Here is a 22,472-nt window from a genome sequence, read left to right as displayed (position 1 = left end):
AGCACAGAATAAGATCTTCCAAAGAGAAGGTATTCCTAATTTGTATGTTTTATTCAAATTTTAAAACATTTTAACCCAACTAATTATAAAGTAATGTCTTTTTAATTGCATTTAAAATACTTTCATTCTGACAAAAAATTTTGCAAGATAAAACTCATCAAGCAAGTTATCTCTATGAATGTTTGTTATTCTATTCAAATTCAATATCTTTCAAAATAAATATCAATATCCTATTCAATATCTATTTAGTTGAATGTTTTCCAATTACATGTTGGGAAAGTATAAACCTTCTCATTTAATTTAATTCCCACACAGAGTATAAATTTATGCAAGAAAACATAAGAATTTTATCAGAAGATTCTTCCCCAAATTCAAGGTATCACAAAACTCAGTTATTCAATCTTGGATTTAAATTTTATACATCATTTAAATTTCACCATTTAGCTTAAAGTAGTAAAGATAAATATTAAAGAATTCTCTTTGTGAGCTTTATTTTCTATAGTTGCAGTTTACTAAAATTTTCAAAAGTTGAAGTCTTGGGCACTCTATTAATTGAACATATGTATTAAAGATTTCCAACTCTTTTTGAACAAAATGCTAACACAACTTAGAGGAAACTTTTACAAAAATATTCTATACATATTAGAGATTGAGACTGGTTTAAAGAGTTGTACACAAAGGCTCTAATTTTCAAAAATCAGATCAAAGATTATCAGTGAAGAAGAAATGTTACATCATTAAGCTGCAGTGTTTTGTTTTGTTTTTAACATCACTTCATTGCAAAAAATTGTGGTCCAATGGTATATTTCCTAATATGTGTAAAATTTGACATCTATATCTTCAATTGTGATTAGTAGAATATTTCCCCAGTTTGACCACATTCATGAATTATTTGTGCTTCTCAGCCAATTCCAAGTACATTTTTTCTCCATAGGTTCTTTAAAAAGAACATTGCTTTTACTATACTGTTGTGCTCCACCAAAATTTTAATTTTTATTATCACAGCAAGAAAAAAATGTATCTTCAACGTTGAACTTTTAACTGAACATACAATAGCATTCACAGTAAAGTCAGATCTTTTACCTTGGTAGAATAAATTTCAACAGCTTTGATTCCATGAGTCAGATGGAAAACAAAATCAAACTTTGGTTGTAATTAGTTGAGCTGATTTTCTATTTGAAATCTCTGAAGACAAAGTAATAATGTAAGGCATGTCTTACAAGTTCTCTTCCTCATGGAGTGAACATATTAACATATTAACTCTTTACCATCCATGTGCACAAACACACACACACACACACACACACACACACACATACCAAAAAGTCTAAGAATGTAAATAGGCAGGACTAATTTTGAATATTAATTTATCTAAATGAAAAAATATGCTTTATAGATTGATATATATTCCACTTCTACACTTGCATGTGTTTAGATGTTGTCTTTGGACATTGTCTTCTTAAAATGCTGATGCTTGTATTGTCAATTTCTGTCTTCTGATTTTCATGTGGTCAGTACAATTCTCATGGTAAGATGGTAAATAGTGAAACACATTTTGTTCAAATTACAAGTGCATTGTCAACTTGCTTGAGAAATGGAAATTCAGCACTTACTACTTTAAATGCACATTTCTATTTTCTCATGCAATTGCTATCTAAAGACTTTGTTTCAAAATAAAAAGTATTAGTATAAATAAAAAAACTATAAATGTAAACAACTATAGATTTGCATTGTACAATGCATTTTTTAAAACTCCCACAATATATAGAGTGTTCGCTACTCTTTATACCCCATAGCAGAGCTGCCCAGCCTCCATTTCCTTACATAATTCATGTGTGCTTATCCTATAATTTTCATTGTTTCCCGCTGACCAAGATGATTAGTATCCTGACAGCTTCAGGCATCTCACAAGACAAAGAAGGGGTTATGGGGCAACTAACTAGCTGCCAAGGACAAGGGACCAATAGAGACAGATGGACAGATTTCTTCTCTCACCATCATCATCTGAGAGCAGAGGGCATCAGCTGTCCATAGCTGCTTCTCACAAAGCACATTTTATTTTATCAGCTGGCATGCCACATGCTGTCCTTGGAAGGGAGATAGTAGTTATCTGTTGCAACTGGAAAAGATCAAATAAAGAAAGAGGTTTGCAGCCGGTCATCTTACAGATTTAACCACATGTTAAAGTGAGAGCTCCATTCTTGGAACAAATGTCTCAGGCACTGCAAGACGAGATTATGGCAGGCGCTGGAAGGACACAGAAGAGGTTGACTTAACTCATTCTGGCTTATTTTAATACTATTGTTAAATGAAAGTTTTTGTTAAACATGAGAAATTCAGGAAATTCTAAATAGTAAAGGACACCAGGACAAGGATAACCCAGGACTGAACCAAGCAGACTGGGAAACTTGGTCTCACTGACACGGATGGTATGAAGGGCATGGAGCATCCAGATATTTGAGCTAATGAGAGGGGAAGAAGGAAATTAAGTGAAATGTCTAAGGAATAATTTAGAATCATTGGATTCAAAACCATTTTTTTGGTTATTCATTCATTTCTTCATAAAATGGAGTTCTAACCCTCCACTGCCAAGAATTTCACAGATTGAGAGACCAAGTACATATTTCCTACTGTGTCAATATAAGATAGATTTTCTAGTTTAATTCATCTACTTACTACAATGATGAATAATATTATATGAATATTATATGTGGTGATAATTCCCCCACTTTAGAAGGTCAGTATACATAAGTGATACCAGCAAAATTTTGGTGCCAAACTACTTTGGTTTATAAACCAGCTAAACGTTTCCTAGCTGTTTGATTTTGATCAAGCTCTTTAATCTCACTGTGGGTCCAATTTTTCATTCCAAAATAGGGATATTAAATGTACCTACCTAAAAGGGCTTGTTATGAGGATTAAATGTTAGCCCATGAAGAACTGTTAAGATAGTGCACGGCACAGAGAAATCAATCAATAAATGTAAGTATAGGTCATTATTTTTATTTCAACCAACTTTCCTAGAAACTTGAAAGGAGATAATATATACCATTTATTTAACATTATGTAAATTAATTGTGCTTGATTAAATGTAAAACTTTGGTTATTACATTATATTCTTCTTAACAAATTATAGTCAGCCTGAAACAAATTAAAAGAAGGTTTTAGATCAAGAGAGAAATCACATTTTATGAAGACACCTTCAAAGGCTAAACCTTTATAAATTATGCTGTATGATAGCTTTTCTTTTGTGTGAAAATAGCACCTCTGCCACACACAGTTAATATGGAGAGGTGGAAAAAGAAATTTAATTTTTGCTGGCTATTATTCATAGTACCAATACTATAAATAAATAAGATAAAATGATATTTGAATGCTAAGGGACAGGATAAATGCTATGAAGTAATTTTAATTATTTTCTTCTAAACTAATTATAATAAACATAAACAGACCCTCACTATTTGAATGATGTTATAAAGTAATAAAACATGTAAGCAGTTCTATGATATTCATGGGTCTCATACTCATGACCATGGTTTTGCCAGGATCCAATCCCAGGACTCTAACTCCTTGACCTGAGCTTTAACTCTCCGTCTGGGAAATCTCATGTTTGATAGAATTTCACAAGCTCAGTGAACATGACTAGGCGAATAAGGGAACCTATTTATCTGGAGAGATTTTGAATTTGCAGGAAGTTTATTTTCCAACGTTTAAATGTTGGACATCATGGAAAAGGATTTAAACCCAAAATGATCCATGTTTTTGATGGATTTCATTCTTGCTTGTGTGATTTCAAAAAGCAGCTGTAGCCTGACAATTAAAAATACAGGCTCCGGAGTCACACTGCTTGAGTTTGAATCCCAGCTGGCTTACTCACTAGCCACATGTTGCTAAGTGACTTAGTAACTTCTCTGAGCTCAAGCCGTCTCATCTGTAACATGGGAATCACAGAACCTTTCCTGTGAATTAGATAATGTGCAGTTAAAGACTTAGAATAGTTACTGGCACATGGTAAGGTTTTGTTATCATCATCCTCATCATTTCAACCCGTGGTTCTCAACCAGTGGTGACTTTTACTTCCCGGGGGACATTTGGCAGAGTCTGGAGGCAATTTTGGTTTTCACAACTTGGTGAAGACTACTGGCATCTAGTGTGTTGAGGTCAGGGATTCTGCTAAAATTCCTACAAGACACAGGACAGACCCCATAACCAAGACTCATCAGGCCCCAATTATCGATAGGGCTGAGGTTGAGAAACACCAATTTAAGTTATTCTGTTGTTGAAGGTGAAGTTTAAAGGCCAACAAACCTTTTCAAAATGTTGCAAATAATGTTGATTAATCATAACATTAACTCTCTATCTTCTAAGCTTCTGTTAAGCAAACTATGAATTACCAAGCATCAGAAATCTCCATGAATATATAACCATGGGGTAGGAAAAAGTTTCTGAGGAAATAATAAAGTAAATAAGGTAGCAAATGAGTTCCTACAACACAGACTAAGAAGGTGAAAGAGACGACATTGGAGGAAAACATGTTGGGAAGAGGAAAATCTCGGAGGGCTCCTGTTCAGTCACCCCCCACCCCCAAGGTTTCTGGTGTGGGTTTATAACATTTTAGTTAATTTTGAACTTTAAATGAATGAGTGAAAAGTTATCCAAATATCACATAGGAGTTTTTGAAAGTTGCTAAATTAATATTTCATTACACAATAACTGTAGATTATTGCCTTGAAAGCCATATGATTCATATTGATGCATTTGCATTTGTGAATTTAGTGGAGATTTGAGGCTAGAAAAATGCAGGGCATTGAATAATGCCGGTTATTAAAGCACTCGTGACTTTCTGCCCTTATAATTTTTAATAAAAATGTAGTTGGAATGATGGCATTTTAGTAAGAAAGGGTCTCCATTATCCAATTAATTGTGAATTCTATAGAGATTTGGACTCTCAAGAGAACTCTGGGAAACTGTTGGCAAGGCAACTACTTTTTCTATGATGGAAAAATTTCCTTAAGTGGTAGAGTAAAACTTAATTATTTCAGGGAAAGCAAACAAACAAACAAACACAAGATATGTGAGGAAATATACTAATAAGTGGGCCAGGTCACAGAGGGAAAATAATGGAAAGAAAAAAAAAGTGAGCAGGAACTCGAAAATCATAATTCCCATCAGATACATGTATGTTTTGATAAATTTATAGCCACAATAAGTCCATGGCTTGAATGGCTCATAAAAAGAGAAATCCCACCACCACCCATGGTTAGCAAGATGAAGTAGCCCTCTGCAAATTTTCTTAGAAGACCTCGGGCTGAGGCTTAAACCCTCTAATAAGACAGAGCAGGCATGGCTGCTGAAGTTATTAAGAGAATTCTTTAACCTTATATCGTTCCCATGGACAGTACTTTTAATGTTGTCAAACCTGAAAAGGTCCCTGGGTTTCAAGGAAGAGATTGGTTCTTCCCTATACGGTAGAAATCTGGAATGCAGTCAGAAGACCGAGTTCAAGTTCTAGCTCTAAAGAACCTCCCTTAGAAACATTTTAACCTCTTCTGAGAGCAAGGGTTTCCGTGTCTGAAAGACATTCTGAGGAACACGACAGTGTGTGAACAATGTCTTTTTACTATTTATTCTTGAAAAACATGAGATGAAAGAGAAAGAGCAAAGGCTTTGACAGGCACAAAGTTGAGTCCATTTCTTATACTTCTTCTTATACTTTAGTGTAGTTGTCCAAGGTCTCTGAGCCTCGGTTTCTTCACCTGTTAAATGGGGATGATAATTCATGCACTGTTAAAATACCCAGCAAAGTGCTTCAAAGGTCTGTTCACTTAATAATTATGATCTTTCTGCTCCTGCCCATGGAGAACAAGAAAGACACAAACAGGGATGATTTAAAAAAATCTACAGCTGTATATTAAAGTCTGACTTGCAAGATAAATACTTTAAAGTTAGCTCTTTAGCACTTCTGGTGGATTTATGTGTTTATATTCATCTGTGGCAAAATAGGAAATGATCGTTTTACTTACAATATACATAGTGGAATAATCACGGACAAAAAATTAAATCTGGTAATTTTATGAAGATTTTTATTTGAAAGTTATTTACATATCTTGATAGTTTTTGTGGTAATGCAGCCTCTTATCAATTGATATTAATGTATCTCTCCCCTCCTCCCTTTCCCTCCTCCATGATGGGCTCTGTCTGCCCAACCCCCTCACATGTGTCCCTTCCTGATGTCTTCTCTTATTTTCCTAACTGAACTTGGAGTCTAGTCTCTTTCCTTCCATGGTTCTCAACTTATATTATCACTTGGCACTTATCAACATGATGCTCTGTTGTAGATATTTGAGTGACATCATATTTCACTATTAAATTAGAAGGTTTTTTTTGTTAAAGACTTGCCTTCTTCATCATTACCTTCCACACAGTATTATAATGCCCTATATTTATTATGCAATTAATTATTCAATAAACATTTGATGAACATGCAAATTCTGCTGTAAATGTTTTCTTATCTAGATTTTACAACTGTAGAATTTAATTTCTTACATTTCTCTGATGAAGATATATCTGCTACATCTAATATTTATAATTAGTTTTTTCAGATGTTGCCACTAGAATGTGAGGTCTTTAAAGTCAAGAAGGAATATCTTATATATCTGTTCATATTTATTTTCCCATTAGCTATTGAGTATCAAATTAAAAAAAAACTCCAAAATTTCTTCAGTGAATTAAACTAATGTTCTATAGAAATCATTAAATTTGGGTTTAACAGATTCCCTCTAACTGCGGCAACATCATATATCCCTTCTTAACAGTGGACTGATTGATTTGATTTGTAAAGAGGAAAAAAATAGAAAGCTAAGATTTATTGAGCACGTACTATGTACAAAGCAAAATACCAAGTGCTTTGTACTTGTAATCAATTGTTTTGTCCTCATAATGACTTGTTTTTCATTCAATAGTAATTGATACAGATTCAAATGATGATACTGTCCATGGGTAAGAATTAATATAAATTACCTGTTAAGGTCACATTTACTATAACTCATCAGAATATACCACTGATTGATAAAACAATTTTTCAAATAGGGTCTGAATTTGTAGGTAGTGTAATAAAAAGACGCTTTTGTATCTATTGGCAAAAATTAGGTGCAATGCAGCCATCTAATGAACTAATAATAGTTAATAAGCTGTCAACACCTATATCTTTTATTTTACAATATAGTTGGCAAAGCTAGTGCTTTTGGATCCTTTTGAATCAGTGAAAGAATAAATAGACTCCTACATCTGGAGAGATGTGGTTTGCAGCTTTGTTCTGATTTCTGTATCCAATGCCAGGTATCCATCACCTGGGGTGGGGTGCTATTTTCATAAAATAGATTTCATTACTTATTCTCGAAAGAATGTGTTATTTCAGAATGATGCTATTGTTAATGGAACTTTGATTTTAGTGAGCAAACGCCAAGAATGTTTTTAAGCACTCTGTTATCCTTCCATCAATTTAGACCAGCCAGACATAACACTTGTGAGAAGTTATCTAAATTTTTCAGCAATAAAACTGAGATTATGAAAGCTTTGCTTCCCCTTAAGTATCATCCAGTATCGGTAACCAAGTTGTTTTCATTCTTTCCTTTTTATTGTTTAAGGCTGGAGCACATTACTCTCGTGATTCTTGCCAAAGTTCTATGGCATCATTGTTTGAGACTTACCATATGTGTCTTTGATTCCTGCCTGGTAGGTACCTTGGCTACATGCCGGTTTGCATTTATTGCTATTACAATTTTGATTTTTTTCACTTGCTTCTGATTCTATCTATCTTGTTCTCTTAGAGACCCTTAAATATGCATCTTTGAGACCAAAGGGACTCACATGATAACCTATTCTAAGTGGACCCTTCTTTCCCAAGGACTTGCCACCGTTTTTGAGAACCTTTGCTTAGGATATAAGCAATGCACCACTCTATAATTTATTGCTGTCATTTTAAATGGAAAAGAGATAAGGAGAAGGATGGGAGAATGTGGTTTTTGTCTAGTTTTCTCTCTTGTGAGTTAGTCAAGATGTCAGAACTATATTGTAAGATCCTCAGGCCCTCTGAGATAAATTGAATGTTCTCACTTCAGTTCAGCATCTCTTGGTTCCTACCCTTACTTTGCTAAAGGGTATAGGAATTCCAGAATATATTCAAAAGTATGTGCAAACACTAATCACAGAAAAATTTTCAAGTTACAGTTCTGATAAATATGGAGAACTAAGCTGATGTGAGATATACCTCTCCCTCCCCTCAAAAACTGATATCAAGGTTATACTCAGGGGCTTAATACTTCCAAGAAGCTCACAAGAGGACACACGTTCTGTTAGCCAGAGGCTGGGGCTTTAATCACATGGGAAGGTCCTTCTAAACCAATTGTCATCTGAGGGTAGGGAGCCAAGATCATGAACCACTGGGTCTCCCAAGGTTCCATGTATGGGAGATGGAAAAAGTTCACCTAAGTCTGTGAGTGAGAAATTAAATCCCTGCAAGAAAACTGAAGCCAAGTTACACTGTGTATGGTTTTAAGTTTATTTATTTATTTTTTGGCCGTGTCGAGCAGCTTGTGGGATCTTACTTCCCCGACCAGGGATGGAACCTGGGCCCTTGGCAGTGAAAGCGTGGAGTCCTAACCATTGGACCACCAAGGAATTTCCCGGTTTTAAGTTTTAGATTCATAATATCCTATGGTACCCCAAGCTAAGATATTAGCAAAAAATAAATCCTAGAACTGTCAAACCAAACTCATTAGAAATTCTGGTCAAGCAAACATGAAACCATTCTTTAGGGGTATTGCAATAATCCGTACGAGATTCCCATAGAACTCCTCCCACATAACAAAAGAAAAAACAACAAAAAACCATCACCAAAGTTAAACTTACACAAGCAAATCTCCAACCAAGGAAATACTGTATACTTAAAGCAAAACTTTGTAAAAAATATAAATAGAAATTGACAGAAATACAACTGTAGTGGAAGATTTCCACAGTCATGCTATTTTTGGAGCATTAATTAGATAATTATTTATACAAATATTCACAAGATCACAGTCTAGCCACCAATCTTCCCTTTCAAAAATAAGTAAAAGACTATACTTTAAAAGATTATTGAAAATATTATATATATATATGAATATTGCATAGCCATTAGCATCCTAGTTTTAAAGAATTTAAATCAATGTTAAATGAAAAGGGCAGAATAAAAAGCAAAGATAGGAAATATTAATTTATTTTTTTCTCTAAAAGAAAATATATTAAAGTATTTCTAGCATTAGAATGATGGGTGATTTATCTTTATGCATCATCTGTATTTCCCAAAGTGTCTATAATAAAGAACAAGATTAGAATGATTCAAGAGCACGGAAGAGGCTAAAACTTGGGAAATTACACATAATTTGATATTTCTGGAGTGAAGGATGAGTTTAGAAAATGGGCAGGAGTTAAGACTGGAAAGATAACTAAGAGTCTCGTCAAGAAAAAATGTATCATTTTAAGAAACAATTTCTCTGCAAAATCTCTAAGGATCTTAATCTTAGAAGTATTGACCAGATATGTATTTTCAAAAATTTCTCAGGCTATACAGGTTAGATTTGTGAATGCAAAATAAAACAGAAAACCAGGTTACAGTAGTAATAATAGCTAACATTCATTGGGTGTCTATTATGTGCCAGAGACTCTGTGTTCAGTACTTTACATATTCTTGCCCATTTCATCTTTGTAACAGCTCTGTCAGGTAGGAACTTTTATCATTGCCCTCTTATGGATAAGAAACAGTGGCTAGTAAATCTTGGAGATTAACCCTTTGTCAGTTGCTTCATTTGCAAATATTTTCTCCCATTCTGAGGGTTGTCTTTTGGTCTTGTTTATGGTTTCCTTTGCTGTGCAAAAGCTTTTAAGTTTCATTAGGTCCCATTTATTTATTTGTATTTTTATTTCCATTTCTCTAGGAGTTGGGTCAAAAAGGATCTTGCTGTGATTTATGTCATAGAGTGTTCTGCCTATGTTTTCCTCTAAGAGTTTTGTAGTGTCTGGCCTTACATTTAGGTCTTTAATCCATTTTGAGTTTATTTTTGTGTATGGTGTTAGGGAGTGTTCTAATTTCATACTTTTACATGTAGCTGTCCAGTTTTCCCAGCACCACTTATTGAAGAGGCTGTCTTTTCTCCACTGTATATGCTTGCATCCTTTATCAAAGATAAGGTGACCATATGTGCGTGGGTTTATCTCTGGGCTTTCTATCCTGTTCCATTGATCTATGTTTCTGTTTTTGTGCCAGTACCAAACTGTCTTGATTACTGTAGCTTTGTAATATAGTCTGAAGTCAGGGAGCCTGATTCCTCCAGCTCCATTTTTTGTTCTCAAGATTTACAAGCAGCTCATGCAGCTCAGTAACAAAAAAACAAACAACCCAATCCAAAAATGGGCAGAAGACCTAAATAGACATTTCTCCAAAGAAGATATACAGATTGCCAACAGACACATGAAAGAATGCTCAACATCATTAATCATTAGAGAAATGCAAATCAAAACTACAATGAGATATCATCTCACACCGGTCAGAATGGCCATCATCAAAAAATCTAGAAACATTAAATGCTGGAGAGGGTGTGGAGAAAAGGGATCCCTCTTGCACTGTTGGTGGGAATGTAAATTGATACAGCCACTATGGAGAACAGTATGGAGGTTCCTTAAAAAACTAAAAATAGAACTACCATACGACCCAGCAATCCCACTACTGGGCATATACCCTGAGAAAACCGTAATTCAAAAAGAGTCATGTACCAAAATGTTCATTGCAGCTCTATTTACAATAGCCAGGACATGGAGGCAACCTAAGTGTCCATCATCGGATGAATGGATAAAGAAGATGTGGCACATATATACAATGGAATATTACTCAGCCATAAAAAGAAATGAAATGGAGGTATTTGTAATGAGGTGGATGGAGTTAGAGTCTGTCATACAGAGTGAAGTAAGTCAGAAAGAGAAAAAGAAATACAGTATGCTAACACATTTATATGGAATCTAAGGAAAAAAAAAAAAAAAAAGGCCATGAAGAACCTAGTGGCAAGACGGGAATAAAGACACAGACCTACTATAGAATGGACTTGAGGATATGGGGAGGGGGAAGGGTGAGATGTGACAGGGTGAGAGAGTGTCATGGACATATATACACTACCAAATGTAAAATAGATAGCTAGTGGGAAGCAGCCGCATAGCACAGGGAGATCAGCTCGGTGCTTTGTGACCACCTAGAGGGGTGGGATAGGGAGGGTGGGAGGGAGGGAGGGATACGCAAGAGGGAAGAGATATGGGAACATATGTATATGTATAACTGATTCACTTTTTTATAAAGCAGAAACTAACACACCATTGTAAAGCAATTATACTCCAATAAAGATGTTAAAAAAAAAAAAAAGAAACAGTGGCTAAAGAACTTGCGAAGGTCACTCATTTGCCAATGGGTGGAGCCAGACTCCCATCACGGAGAATCTAAAACCAGCACTTAAACTCCACCACTGCACTACAGTGATGCCTTCCAAGAGAAGGGGCACAGAGACAAGTCAGTAGGAGAACAGAAAGTGACAGTGGATGGGTGGGTCCAAGATGTTAACTAACTTCCCTGGTTGACAGATGAGATTTGTGATAGGAGGTTAAAGAGCGAAGGGAGTCAAGAGTAATTCAGGAGAGGCAGGTAAACTTGAATGATTTTGCATGTAACATGCCATTTGCAGCAACATGGATGGACCTGGAGATGATCATACTAAGTGAAGTAAGCAGACAGAGAAAGACAAACACCATATGATATCACTTACATGAGGAATCTAAAATATGACACAAATGAACTTATTTACAAAACAGAAACAGACTCACAGACATAGAAAACAAATTTATGGTTACCAAAGGGGAAAGGAGGAGGGGATAAATTAGTAGTTTGGAATTAGCAGATTCAAACTACTATATATAAAATAGATAAACAACAAGGTTTTACTGTAGAGCACAGGGAACTATACGCAATATCTTGTGATAAACCATAATGGAAAAGAATATGAAAAGATATATATATATATTCTTATTTTACCTAGAGCTTCTTAGATTTGCACTAACAGGGGTACCTATTGATAATTTTCATTTTAATCATAAAAACAGAAAATATGTACACTAATATTATTCAAATTTATAAGTTGAAGCTTTTTGAATTTATAAATTTTAAGCATTTATGATTAGATTTAACATCAAACTACAGGCCAGCAAAAGTGCATCTACTTTCGCTCCCTTTTATATGAGATTAAACATTCTTAAGATAGTCTTTATTTGGTCCTTATTATTGCTAACGGTTTTGGTATTTACAGGAATCATAATTTCAATTTTTGATATTATAGGATTTCCACATGAAATGCATGAAAATAAAACTGTATTCAATATTTTTATGTTTATAAGGTTTCTCTGTAAAAAAAAAAAAACCTGTATTACTATGGTGAGCTAATTGAGATATGAAATTTTCTTTTTTTATTTATTTTACTTTTTTGGCTGCGTCAGGTCTTGGTTGTGGCATGCGGGCTCGTCATTGCATCACGTGGGCTCCCCTCTACTTGCAGCGCTTGGACTTCTCTCTAGTTGTGGCGTGCAGGTTCCAGAGCACGTGGGCTCTGTAGTTTGCGGCACGTGGGCTCTCTAGTTGAGGTGCGCAGGCTCAGTAGTTGTGGTGCATGGGCTTAGTTGCCCTACGGCATGTGGGAATCTTAGTTCCCCAACCAGGGATCAAACCCTCGTCCCCTGTGTTGGAAGGAGGATTCTTTACCACTGGACCACCAGGGAAGTCCCTAACTGAGATATGAAATTTTCTAAACTTACCCATTTAGAAAACTATTAAGCAGTAAAGTTTGTATCTGTGTGTTCTTTTTCTTAGCAGCAGAGAATCATAAAATATCTGGCTTATCTTAGAGGTTATATTCTCCAAAAGTTTAGATTTCAATATTAATTGTCTGACTGATGACAAATAATTAAACAACTGACTCCATGATAAAATTACCCTGCTAAATTACTGTTGTTCAAATTGGGGCCTTTCAAATTCTTTCAAATATCATGTTCCCTGTTATAGAATTACAAAAAGGAGAGAAGAGCGGTAATAGGCATTGATGCAACCTCTAAGCTTCATTTCAACTGTGTTGGAAGAATAACAGTTGAGCTCTACCGAAAACAACTTATCATAGAGATTTAGGCCTGTGAATATATACCTCTAAAAAGGTATGTTCAGATAAATAATAATTGGAATTTTTGGTGCATTAGAGAGTTTTAAAGGCTTCCAAGAGTTGCATGACCTCACTTTGGCAGCTCAGATCATGTTCTCCAAGTTAACTCTCCTTGATCAAAGCGATGAGAGGTATAAGATCACTTCATCCTCTTTGCCTTTCCAGTCCTGTTCCACTAAGGATCCAAAAGATCCCTCTCCCATTGTTTGCCTTTTTCTGTCCTTAACTGCTTTACTTCTATTACCAGTGGGAGTCTCACCACCATCACAAGTATGAATGAAGGTTTGCTTATTCTGGGTGTTAATTTCCTTAAGTGTGTTTATACTATGATGTACAAAGTAATCTGTGAATCCTTTTATGTGTAATTAGGAGCTGACTGAGTAGGTATCAGCCAGCTCCTAATTTATATTTGCTGCAGCAACCAGTGGGGCTGACTGGTACCCCTGGCCATGCCACTTGGCAGCACAAGGCTATCTTGATGTCTGTTCAATTGCAGGTGCTGAACTCAGCTGAAGAATTTTAGAGTGGGTAGATGTAGGTGTGCTTGTGAAAGAGGGGGATGCAGGGAGGTGGTCTGTTCCAGGACCATCTTCCCAACACCTCCCCACTCAAGACTAGTGCTCTTCTAATGATGTAAGAATATGTTTACACTTTTCAGTTTGAATGACTTTAGCTGCTTCAATAATTTTGTGCTCTGCATGTCTTTAAACAACTCAACTCCATTTCAGTGCTTAACCTGTACTACCCATTTACTGACAACTGACTGACTTACCGAGTTATCTGTGACATCTCCCCTAATTTACCACCTTCTATCTTTTCTTCTTTATTAGACTGTTGTATATAAGTATTCTAACCTTGCAAACTGCCTCAGAATATTTATTTACTTTTTGTTCATATATTGTAAAAAAAAAATTGAAGTATAGTTGATTTACAATGTTGTGTTAGTTTCAGGTGTACAGCAAAATGATTCAGATTTTTTTTAACTCTCCAAGAAATTTATTTTAGCATATGCCATAGATTGATATAATTGATATAATAATTTCATATAAAGAGAAACCATTGCAGAAGTAACTAAGGTGGGGCCCTAACAAGGAAATAAAGGAAAGGTCATAAAGAAATTCTTCCATATGAAGACTTCGGATCTGCATCATTTTTTCAAAATATAAAACCTTAATATTAGAAGCAAAGAGAAAAACAGCAAAGAAAACAAAACAGAAGCTTGGCATATGTAGTATAAATGTATGGGCTAAGTTATAACATATATGTGTTATATGTTTTATATATATATATATTCTTTTCCCTTACAGGTTATTACAAAATACTGAGCATATTTCCTGTCTCATATTTAAAAATCGAGCTTTTAAAAAATAGAGCTATTTTTTGAGCAAATGGGACACTGTTGAGACAGTTGGTGAAATTTGCATGGGGTATGTAGATTGGATGGTAGTGCTGTGTCAAGGTTGATTTTCTGATTTGAAGGGTTGTTTGGGTGGGCCTTAAGCCAATATGACTGATGTATTTACCTTTAAATTTTTATTTTATATTGGAGTACAGTTTATTAGCAATGTTGTGTTAGTTTCAGGTGTACAGAAAAGTGATTCAGTTGTACGAATCCATGCATCTATTCTTTTTCAAGTTCTTTTCCCATTTAGGTTATTACAGAATATTGAGCAGAGTTCCCTGTGCTATACAGTAGGTCCTTGTTGGTTATCTATTTTAAATCTGTGTGTATATGTCAAGTTTATTGTCATGAAGATAAACTCAGGTGAGTTCAAGGCCGGACGCATCTACAGTGGACGCAAAGGCTGGGAATGAGCAAACTGCCAGACAAGAAAACGCAGACCCTCTTCCTTTGATGGAGACCTAACCCTTTCTTCCCTGTGGATTCTGAACCAGGTGAGAAGCCGGTGAGTGGGGCGTGTGCAGATGCGATCAGACCTACGTGCTGGTTGCAGTGCGGCAGGCGCGCCATGCTGGGAATATCTCCTCCGCGCTTCGGCTCCGGGTGGCCCGCGTGCGCGCAGGTGTCTCCCGCGCGCCCTGCTCTGGGCGCTCTCGGCTTGGCGCCGCCGCAGTGCACAGAGCGGGGCCGGGCTCAGCGCGCGCGGGAGGCGGAAGGCGCGCTCGGGGGCTGGCGCGGGACCGCAGCGCGCGCCCGGCCCGCATCCCTCTCCTCCCCGCTCTCTCCCATCGCCTACAGCCGCCCCGGACCCGGCCATGGGGAACGTGCCATCCGCGGTGAAGCACTGCCTCAGCTACCAGCAACTTCTCCGGGAGCATCTCTGGATCGGGGATTCAGTGGCAGGGGCGTTCGAGCCCGCGCAGGTACCACCTCGCGGCCCAGGGTGTCCCCACCCTCTCCCGTCATCCCCCAGGCCTCCTCTCCCCTTCTTGTGTAGCGTCTCACCCCGGGCCCTTCCTGCGACAGTTGTGTAATGTCAAACCTCACCCCTTAAAAGGTTTCCCATCATCTCTCTGGGGTGAATTGCAGACCCGCCCCTGCAGCTCAGACCCACTAAAATCCCTATCTTGGCCACGTGCAGGTCGCCTAAAGGAAACTGTTCCTTCTCTGTGTTTCCCTTGGAAGGGATGAGTCATAATATACAGCACTCCTCCGAGGATAGCGCCCTTCTTTTCAGTTCTCTCCTGATTATTGTGTGACAAAGACGACGAATTTGTCAGAATATGAGGCGGAAAAAGGAACAAAGCCAACACAGAAGGTTGGGAAAACACGGTGGGATGAAATCATCCGTCATATCATCAATTATCCCTAATGTATTTATGCTTCAACACACTTGAACAAGCTGGGGAAAAATGGTAAATAACAGCGATTTCAGTCCAAAATGTATTCCCATGTGATTCCTGAAAGCCGATTTTAAGACAATTATTAGGCAAGTGAGTAGTATCCACATACTTGTGATTTAATGCACTCTCAACCGGAAACGGCAAGTAAATGAAGAAAATCTATATAAAGAAATTGACTTTTCCCTTAAAAGAGCTTAAAATTTAAAGTTTCACGAAGGAATAACAGTGATAATTGTTAAGTGAATGTGAAAACGTGGGAAAAGGGAGGGAGACTCAGGGTTTAGCTATTATTTTTTCGAATTTTGGTGGATACAAAAATGTTTATTCCTGATTCACCTATGTACAAAATAATAACTTGTATTAAGTATAATATTTTAGTGGGTAAGCATAATTTAAGTTTGTGTTTTTAAATCAACTATTCTAATATTAGGCATCCATTTTTCTATAGTTTTATAATTAGTGTATTTTCAGTTCAATGTATCAATCTGTGGCATTGTAATTTTAGTTCTACAGATTGGAGTTCAGCGTTTGTGGATTCTCTAAAAGATACTTTGCTCCTCATTACTTAAAAGATGGCCCTGGTCATCTGACTCAAAGACTGTTGCTGACAATCAAGAAAGGGAAAATAATTCTTTATCTTCCTGTATGTTCTCTTGTCTTCTATTTAATTTTCCTGCCTTCTAATTTGATCTTTGTATTATAAAGATAATATAACCTTCATATTCACTCTGTTACAGAATCAGGAATCCTTACCTTCCAGTCTCTAAGTCTGAGACTTTATATGACTTTTGTTGCTGGGTTAATATTATTTTTCTCTCCCGCGACCCCCATATTCTGATTTTGTGGGCTTTGGGGAACATGACAGAGGCTAGACTGCTAGGTGAGGATGTCTACTTTACCTTGTAGGGATGTGGAAACAGGGTAATTGAAAATGACTAGGATGAAAAAAAAAAAAAAAAGCAAGAAAATGACTAGGATGACTGATCTAGGAATGCGGGGAATAAGGTTTTTGGACATTCATCAGCCTAATAAAGACTTTTCGTTCCTTTTTGGAGAAATAGCAATACCTTCTCCAAATATTGCCGTTTTAACCCTGGACTGCTTTAGTGAGAATCTCCTATTTATTCCTCAGACACAGCCTAAATATCACTTCTTTTGACCAACCCTTTCCTCCTTCCAGAGTTGCTAGCCTTTTTCTGTGCTCTCATGGCATTTTATGCATAGTTCTGTTTTAGTTCCAGTGTTGTGGAATGGTAATGTTTTAGGTCATGTCCTGTTGAATTCACAGCAGCATTGACACGTGACACTTCACTATGAAATTTACCTTCTTCTTTGGTTTGTGTTTAACAACATTGTTGCTGCTTTAAGCCCTACCTCTCTGGTTCCTCAGGCTAGAACCAGACTGGCTCAGGGGTAAATCTTCAGATTCCTCATGACTTTTTATCCACACTCACAGTTGCTGTTACTATTAGTATACCGGTGTCTTCCAGATTCATATTACCATCTCTCTCTTAAGCTCCAGTCCTGATGTTCACCTGCTCACCTGACATCATCACTTGGGTATCTCAAAAATAATTCAAACCCAACATTTGCAAAATCAGATTCACGTTCTTCTTCCCCTTCCAACCCCAGACATTCTCTAGAATTTCCTATCACAGGGTATGCCATTGCAATTCATTCAGCCCTGGAAGCACAAACCAAGAGCTCCTTTCCTTCTTTCCCCCATATCCAAAGTATCACTAAGTCCTGCAATTTTACCTCGAATTTCTCACAGATCCATCTGTTTTTCCAGCTCTACTGCTGCTATCAATTTTAAAGTGGCATTCTCTCTCCAATGAACTACTAGACTCTTGCGATCCTTCAACCCATTGTTTCTACAGCTAGTTGGGAGATGTTCTCTGTTTCACACAGAATCATGCTATTCTCCCGTTTCACAACCTTCTGTGAATTCTCATTGCTTTTAGGAATGAATAGCAAGCAAAATCTTTAATGTGTTTTTGGAAGCCTCAGGTGATCTCTTCATTGCATCTCTCTGCAGCATCACCTTAAGCTATGTTCTCTTATCCTTGCCACTGTGTCCTTCTTTGAGTTTTCCAATCATCTTTCCTCTGGAAACATGATCTTTACCTGTTTTCCTCTCTGCTAGGAAGATTCTTTTCAAATAACTAACCTTGAGATCTCAACTCAAATGTTGCTTCCTCATGAAATCTTTCCCAGACTCTCAAGGCAAGCATTTCTTGTTATCTTACTTTGCACTGTTCATTACAAATAATATGAATTTTACATTTATTGTTGTGATCATTTTATGTTTAATTCCCAACCGGACTCTAAGTATCATAAAAGTAAGGAAAAATTCCACCACAAAATCCTCAACAATGAACAAAATGTCTGATTAGTTTTTAATGGCCAATGAATACTTGTTGAATGAACAAATGAATGGATGTTTTTCCTTCTAGGGCATAAGCATCTCAGATTTATGGGGAACGTGAAATCCTTCATAGCACTTTTCAGACTCCAAAACAATGATTGGCACATTGTAGTACAATGCTAACTATTTGTTATGTGAATGCCAAAGTGATGAGAATTAAGACAGGTGTCAATAAAGTTTGGTCTTAGTGCTGTTAGATGGGTATTATAACTATTTGTGTTTTACCTTTTTTTATTGAACTATAGTTGATTTATAATGTTGTGTTAGTTTCCAGTGTACAGCAAAGCGATTCAGTTATACATACACATATGTATATGTATCTATTCTTTTTCAGACTCTTTTCCAATTTAGGTTATTAAAAGATATTGAATATAGTTCCCTGTGCTATACAGTAAGACCTTGTTGTTTATCTATTTTATATATAGTAGATTGTATTTGCTAATCCCAAGCTCCTAATTTATCCCTCACCCTGCTTTCCCCTTTGGTAACTGTAAGATTATTTTCTATGCCTCTGAGTCTATTTCTGTTTTGTAAATAAGTTCATTTGTATCATTTTTTTTTTTTTTTAGATTCCACATATAAGTGATAGCATGTGATATTTGTCTTTTTCTGACTTACTTCACTTAGTATGATAATCTCCAGGTCCATGCATGTTGCTGCAAATGGCATTATTTCATTCTTTTTAATGGTGGAGTAATATTCCATTGCATATATGTACCACATCTTCTTTATCCATTCATCTGTCGATGGACGTTTGGGTTGTGTCATCTTTTTATCTTATAGAATCTAGTCATACTTTGATGGGGAAAGAGTTGAAAATGGATTCTGGAAGCTGTTAAAAGATGCACAGAGCTTAACTATTTTTCCACTGTTAAATCTGGCAGAGGGAATCATGGACAGGACCCCTAAGTTTTGAAATAATTTGGCTGCAGTTGGGACAGACAGAGTGCTCTATTTTGAAAGAATACTGTGCTAGTCAATAGAAAGATTCAAAACCTAGCCCTTTTTCTGCTACCAATATATTATTAAGATAAAATTAAATATTGTGTGTGTGTATAAGTACAAATATACACATTTGAAGTTTAGCAATTTATTACCAAATATAAAATGGGTCAATGTGAATTAAAGGCTTGCACTACCACAGCTCCACTAATTAAATTCTTTAGTTCTCTTCCTCTCTTTTTTTTTTGTGACTAATGGCATTGGTTTTTCAGAAGATTTCTTAATAGACCAGGAGGTTAAAATTGAACCTTCTATGGTTCAAGCTATCTCTTAGGGCCTGTTTTATTTTCTATATTTGTCTCTGTTAAAATGGATATGATGAAGCTGGCTTAACTGGTGGTTTAAAGTTTGGATTAAAATTTAGGTTCCCTGTAAAGTAGTCCTTCTTTGATTTCCAAGTGCTGCTTAAGCAGTAGCTAAATATCTTCATGTATTAATACCCCATCACAGCAATAAAATTCCCAAGGACCTAAATTCTATCATAAACAACACTTAAAATATATTAGTTTTTTAAAGACAAAATTGTAGATTATGTGAGATTAAATTTATAGTTATTTTACATTATATCCTGATCCTTTAAGTTACATTTGCTGTCAGCAAATATTATGATTCCAAGTATTTAGTGTTAAAAGGTCTCTTGAATTTAATTGGAATGTATAATATTTTTGCTTAAATTTAATTAAAAGACTAAAGTGACTATATGCTTTTCAGTTTACAACTCTGAAGCTGTTAGTACATTTACAAAATACCTTAGAGTGAGTGGGGAGGAATTTTCAGAAAGGAACCAAACTACCATCCCACTGTTTGTTTGTTTTCTGTTTGTCTCAGGTGTTCTTTCGTCCTTTACTGCCCTGTTTCTCTTTTTTATGACTTCTTTTGAAATTATGTACATTTTAAAATTCATTTTTCCCTTGGGTTGGCTTGTTAGTTATGTGCTGTTTTTATGGTACTGGTAGTTGCTACCCATAAGATGTCAACGTACAACCTTGACTTATTAAAATATTATATAAATTAGTTCTATTGCAACTTATTAAAAATATGATAATTTAACTCCCTTCACTGCCTTCGCTTTCTATATTGTTGTTGTATATATGAATTTTCTATATGGTATATTTGTAATATGTATTTATAGTCAATATACATTTATATCTATGCACATATTTCCTCTTTCCTTTGTTCTTTATTGCTTTCTTTATCTCCATTCTTTCATCTGAAATTATTTCCCTTCAACTAGAAATATTTGCTTTAATATTTTCTTTAGTAAAAATCTGGTGGTGATAATTTCTTTCAGTTTTTCTTTGCCTGAATTACATTTATGTATATACGTGTGCAATGTGCATAAATATAATGAATATTGAGTATAAATATATGTTCCATATAAAGAATTAGAATACATGACATGACAGAGGTACGAAATGCAGATTTCTCAACAGATAAAACGGAAACCAGAGACAAACCAGAGGGAAATCAGCTGTTAGTTTTACTTTTAGTTCTTTGATGATAATATATCTTTGGTTTCCAACAGTATGACTATGATGAGTTGACCGGTAGTTTCTTTATATCTGATAATGGTTCATAGCACTACTTGGATCTTGATGCTTGTTGGCTTCCATATGTTTTGGAAATTTTTCAATCAATTCTCTTCAACTATTGCTTCTGTTTCTTTTTTTAACCACCCACCCAACTTGGACCTATAGCTTGAAGAATCTTAGAATGTTCCTTGTGACCCATTTATTTCTTATACTCATTTTTTGTATTTTTTATCTTTTTTTTTCTCACCATGTTCAGTCTGAATATTTTTTCTCACCTATTCCATTTCACTAATTCCCTCTTTAGCTTTGTCTAATTTGCTGCTGATTTAATGTGAGTTCTTAATTTTAGTTATATTTTTGAATTAATGGACTTCTATATGGTTTTTAAAACTAATTTTTAGTTCTCTGCCACAATTCTCCGTCTTATCAAGAATTCTTGAATACTTATCAGTTATTTTAAGTTCCATGTCTGGTAACTCCAATATTCAGATCTCCAGTGGGTCTCTTTCATGTATCTTTCCTCTTGCAATGCCTACTAATTTTTCAGTTTAGGTTAGACACCTGTTATGAAAATGTTATAGACATAATTTGAGGCTCTGAGTCATACTGTCCTCCAGAAATGATTACCTTCCCCCCGCTCCCTTTTGCCCACCCTCTACACCCTGCCTCTGGCAACCACCAGTCTGTTCTCTGTATCTAATTTTTTTTTTTTAAGATTCCACATATAAGTACTTGTCTCTTTCTGTGTGACTTATTTTGCTTAGCATAATACCCTCAGGGTCCATCAGGTAGCAAATGGCATGATTTCCTTCTTTTTATGACTGAATAATTTGCCTTTGTGTAGATATATACACCATATTTTCTTTATCCATTCATCTGTCAGTGGGTACTTGGGTTGTTTTCATGTCTTGGCTATTGCAAAGAGTGCTGCAATGAACATGGGGGTGCAGATATCTGTTCAAGATAATGATTTCCTTTCCTTGGGATAAATAGCTAGAAGCAGAATTGCTGAATCATATGATAGTTTTATTTTTAATTTTTTGAGGAACCTTCATGCTGTTTTCCATAGTGGCTGCACCAATTTACATTCCCATTGACAGTGCACAAGGGTTCCCTTTTCTCCACATCCTCACCAACACTTATTTCTTGTCATTTTGGTAATAGCCATTCGTATGGGTGTGAGGTGCAGGAAGGATTGATTGTCTTTTGTTTCTAGCAGGCAATAAGTGCAAGGGTAGCTTACCTTAAGCCAATCAGATATTTAGCTGATTCAAGGCTGGACCTACTTCATTTGTGAGGGCTTGTCTTTTCTCTTCACACTTACTTTTATTTTGTTGCTCTCCAGGGGTTCTAACTAAAAGCCTAGAGTGTTTACCAGAATGTCTTCTACTTGTTGAACCTGAACTCAAAAATATTTCCTCCCCA

General features: G+C 36.0%; 1 protein-coding gene across 3 annotated transcripts in view; it reads left to right on the top strand.

Moving 5' to 3' along the window:
• The first annotated feature begins 15,497 nt into the window (after window positions 1–15,497).
• The window catches only part of HMGCLL1 (3-hydroxy-3-methylglutaryl-CoA lyase like 1), a 147,740-nt gene continuing 140,765 nt past the window's right edge, over window positions 15,498–22,472 (top strand). For all 3 annotated transcript variants that reach the window (XM_061195181.1, XM_061195180.1, XM_061195179.1), the window contains exon 1: window positions 15,498–15,605. In XM_061195181.1, the coding sequence (XP_061051164.1) occupies window positions 15,498–15,605 (108 nt within the window). The remainder of the gene's footprint in view (window positions 15,606–22,472) is intronic.

The sequence above is a fragment of the Eubalaena glacialis genome, chromosome 7 (assembly GCF_028564815.1).
Source record: "Eubalaena glacialis isolate mEubGla1 chromosome 7, mEubGla1.1.hap2.+ XY, whole genome shotgun sequence".
NCBI lineage: Eukaryota > Metazoa > Chordata > Mammalia > Artiodactyla > Balaenidae > Eubalaena > Eubalaena glacialis.
Note: the sequence above shows the minus strand (reverse complement) of the source record. Positions and strands in the feature narration are given on the sequence as shown.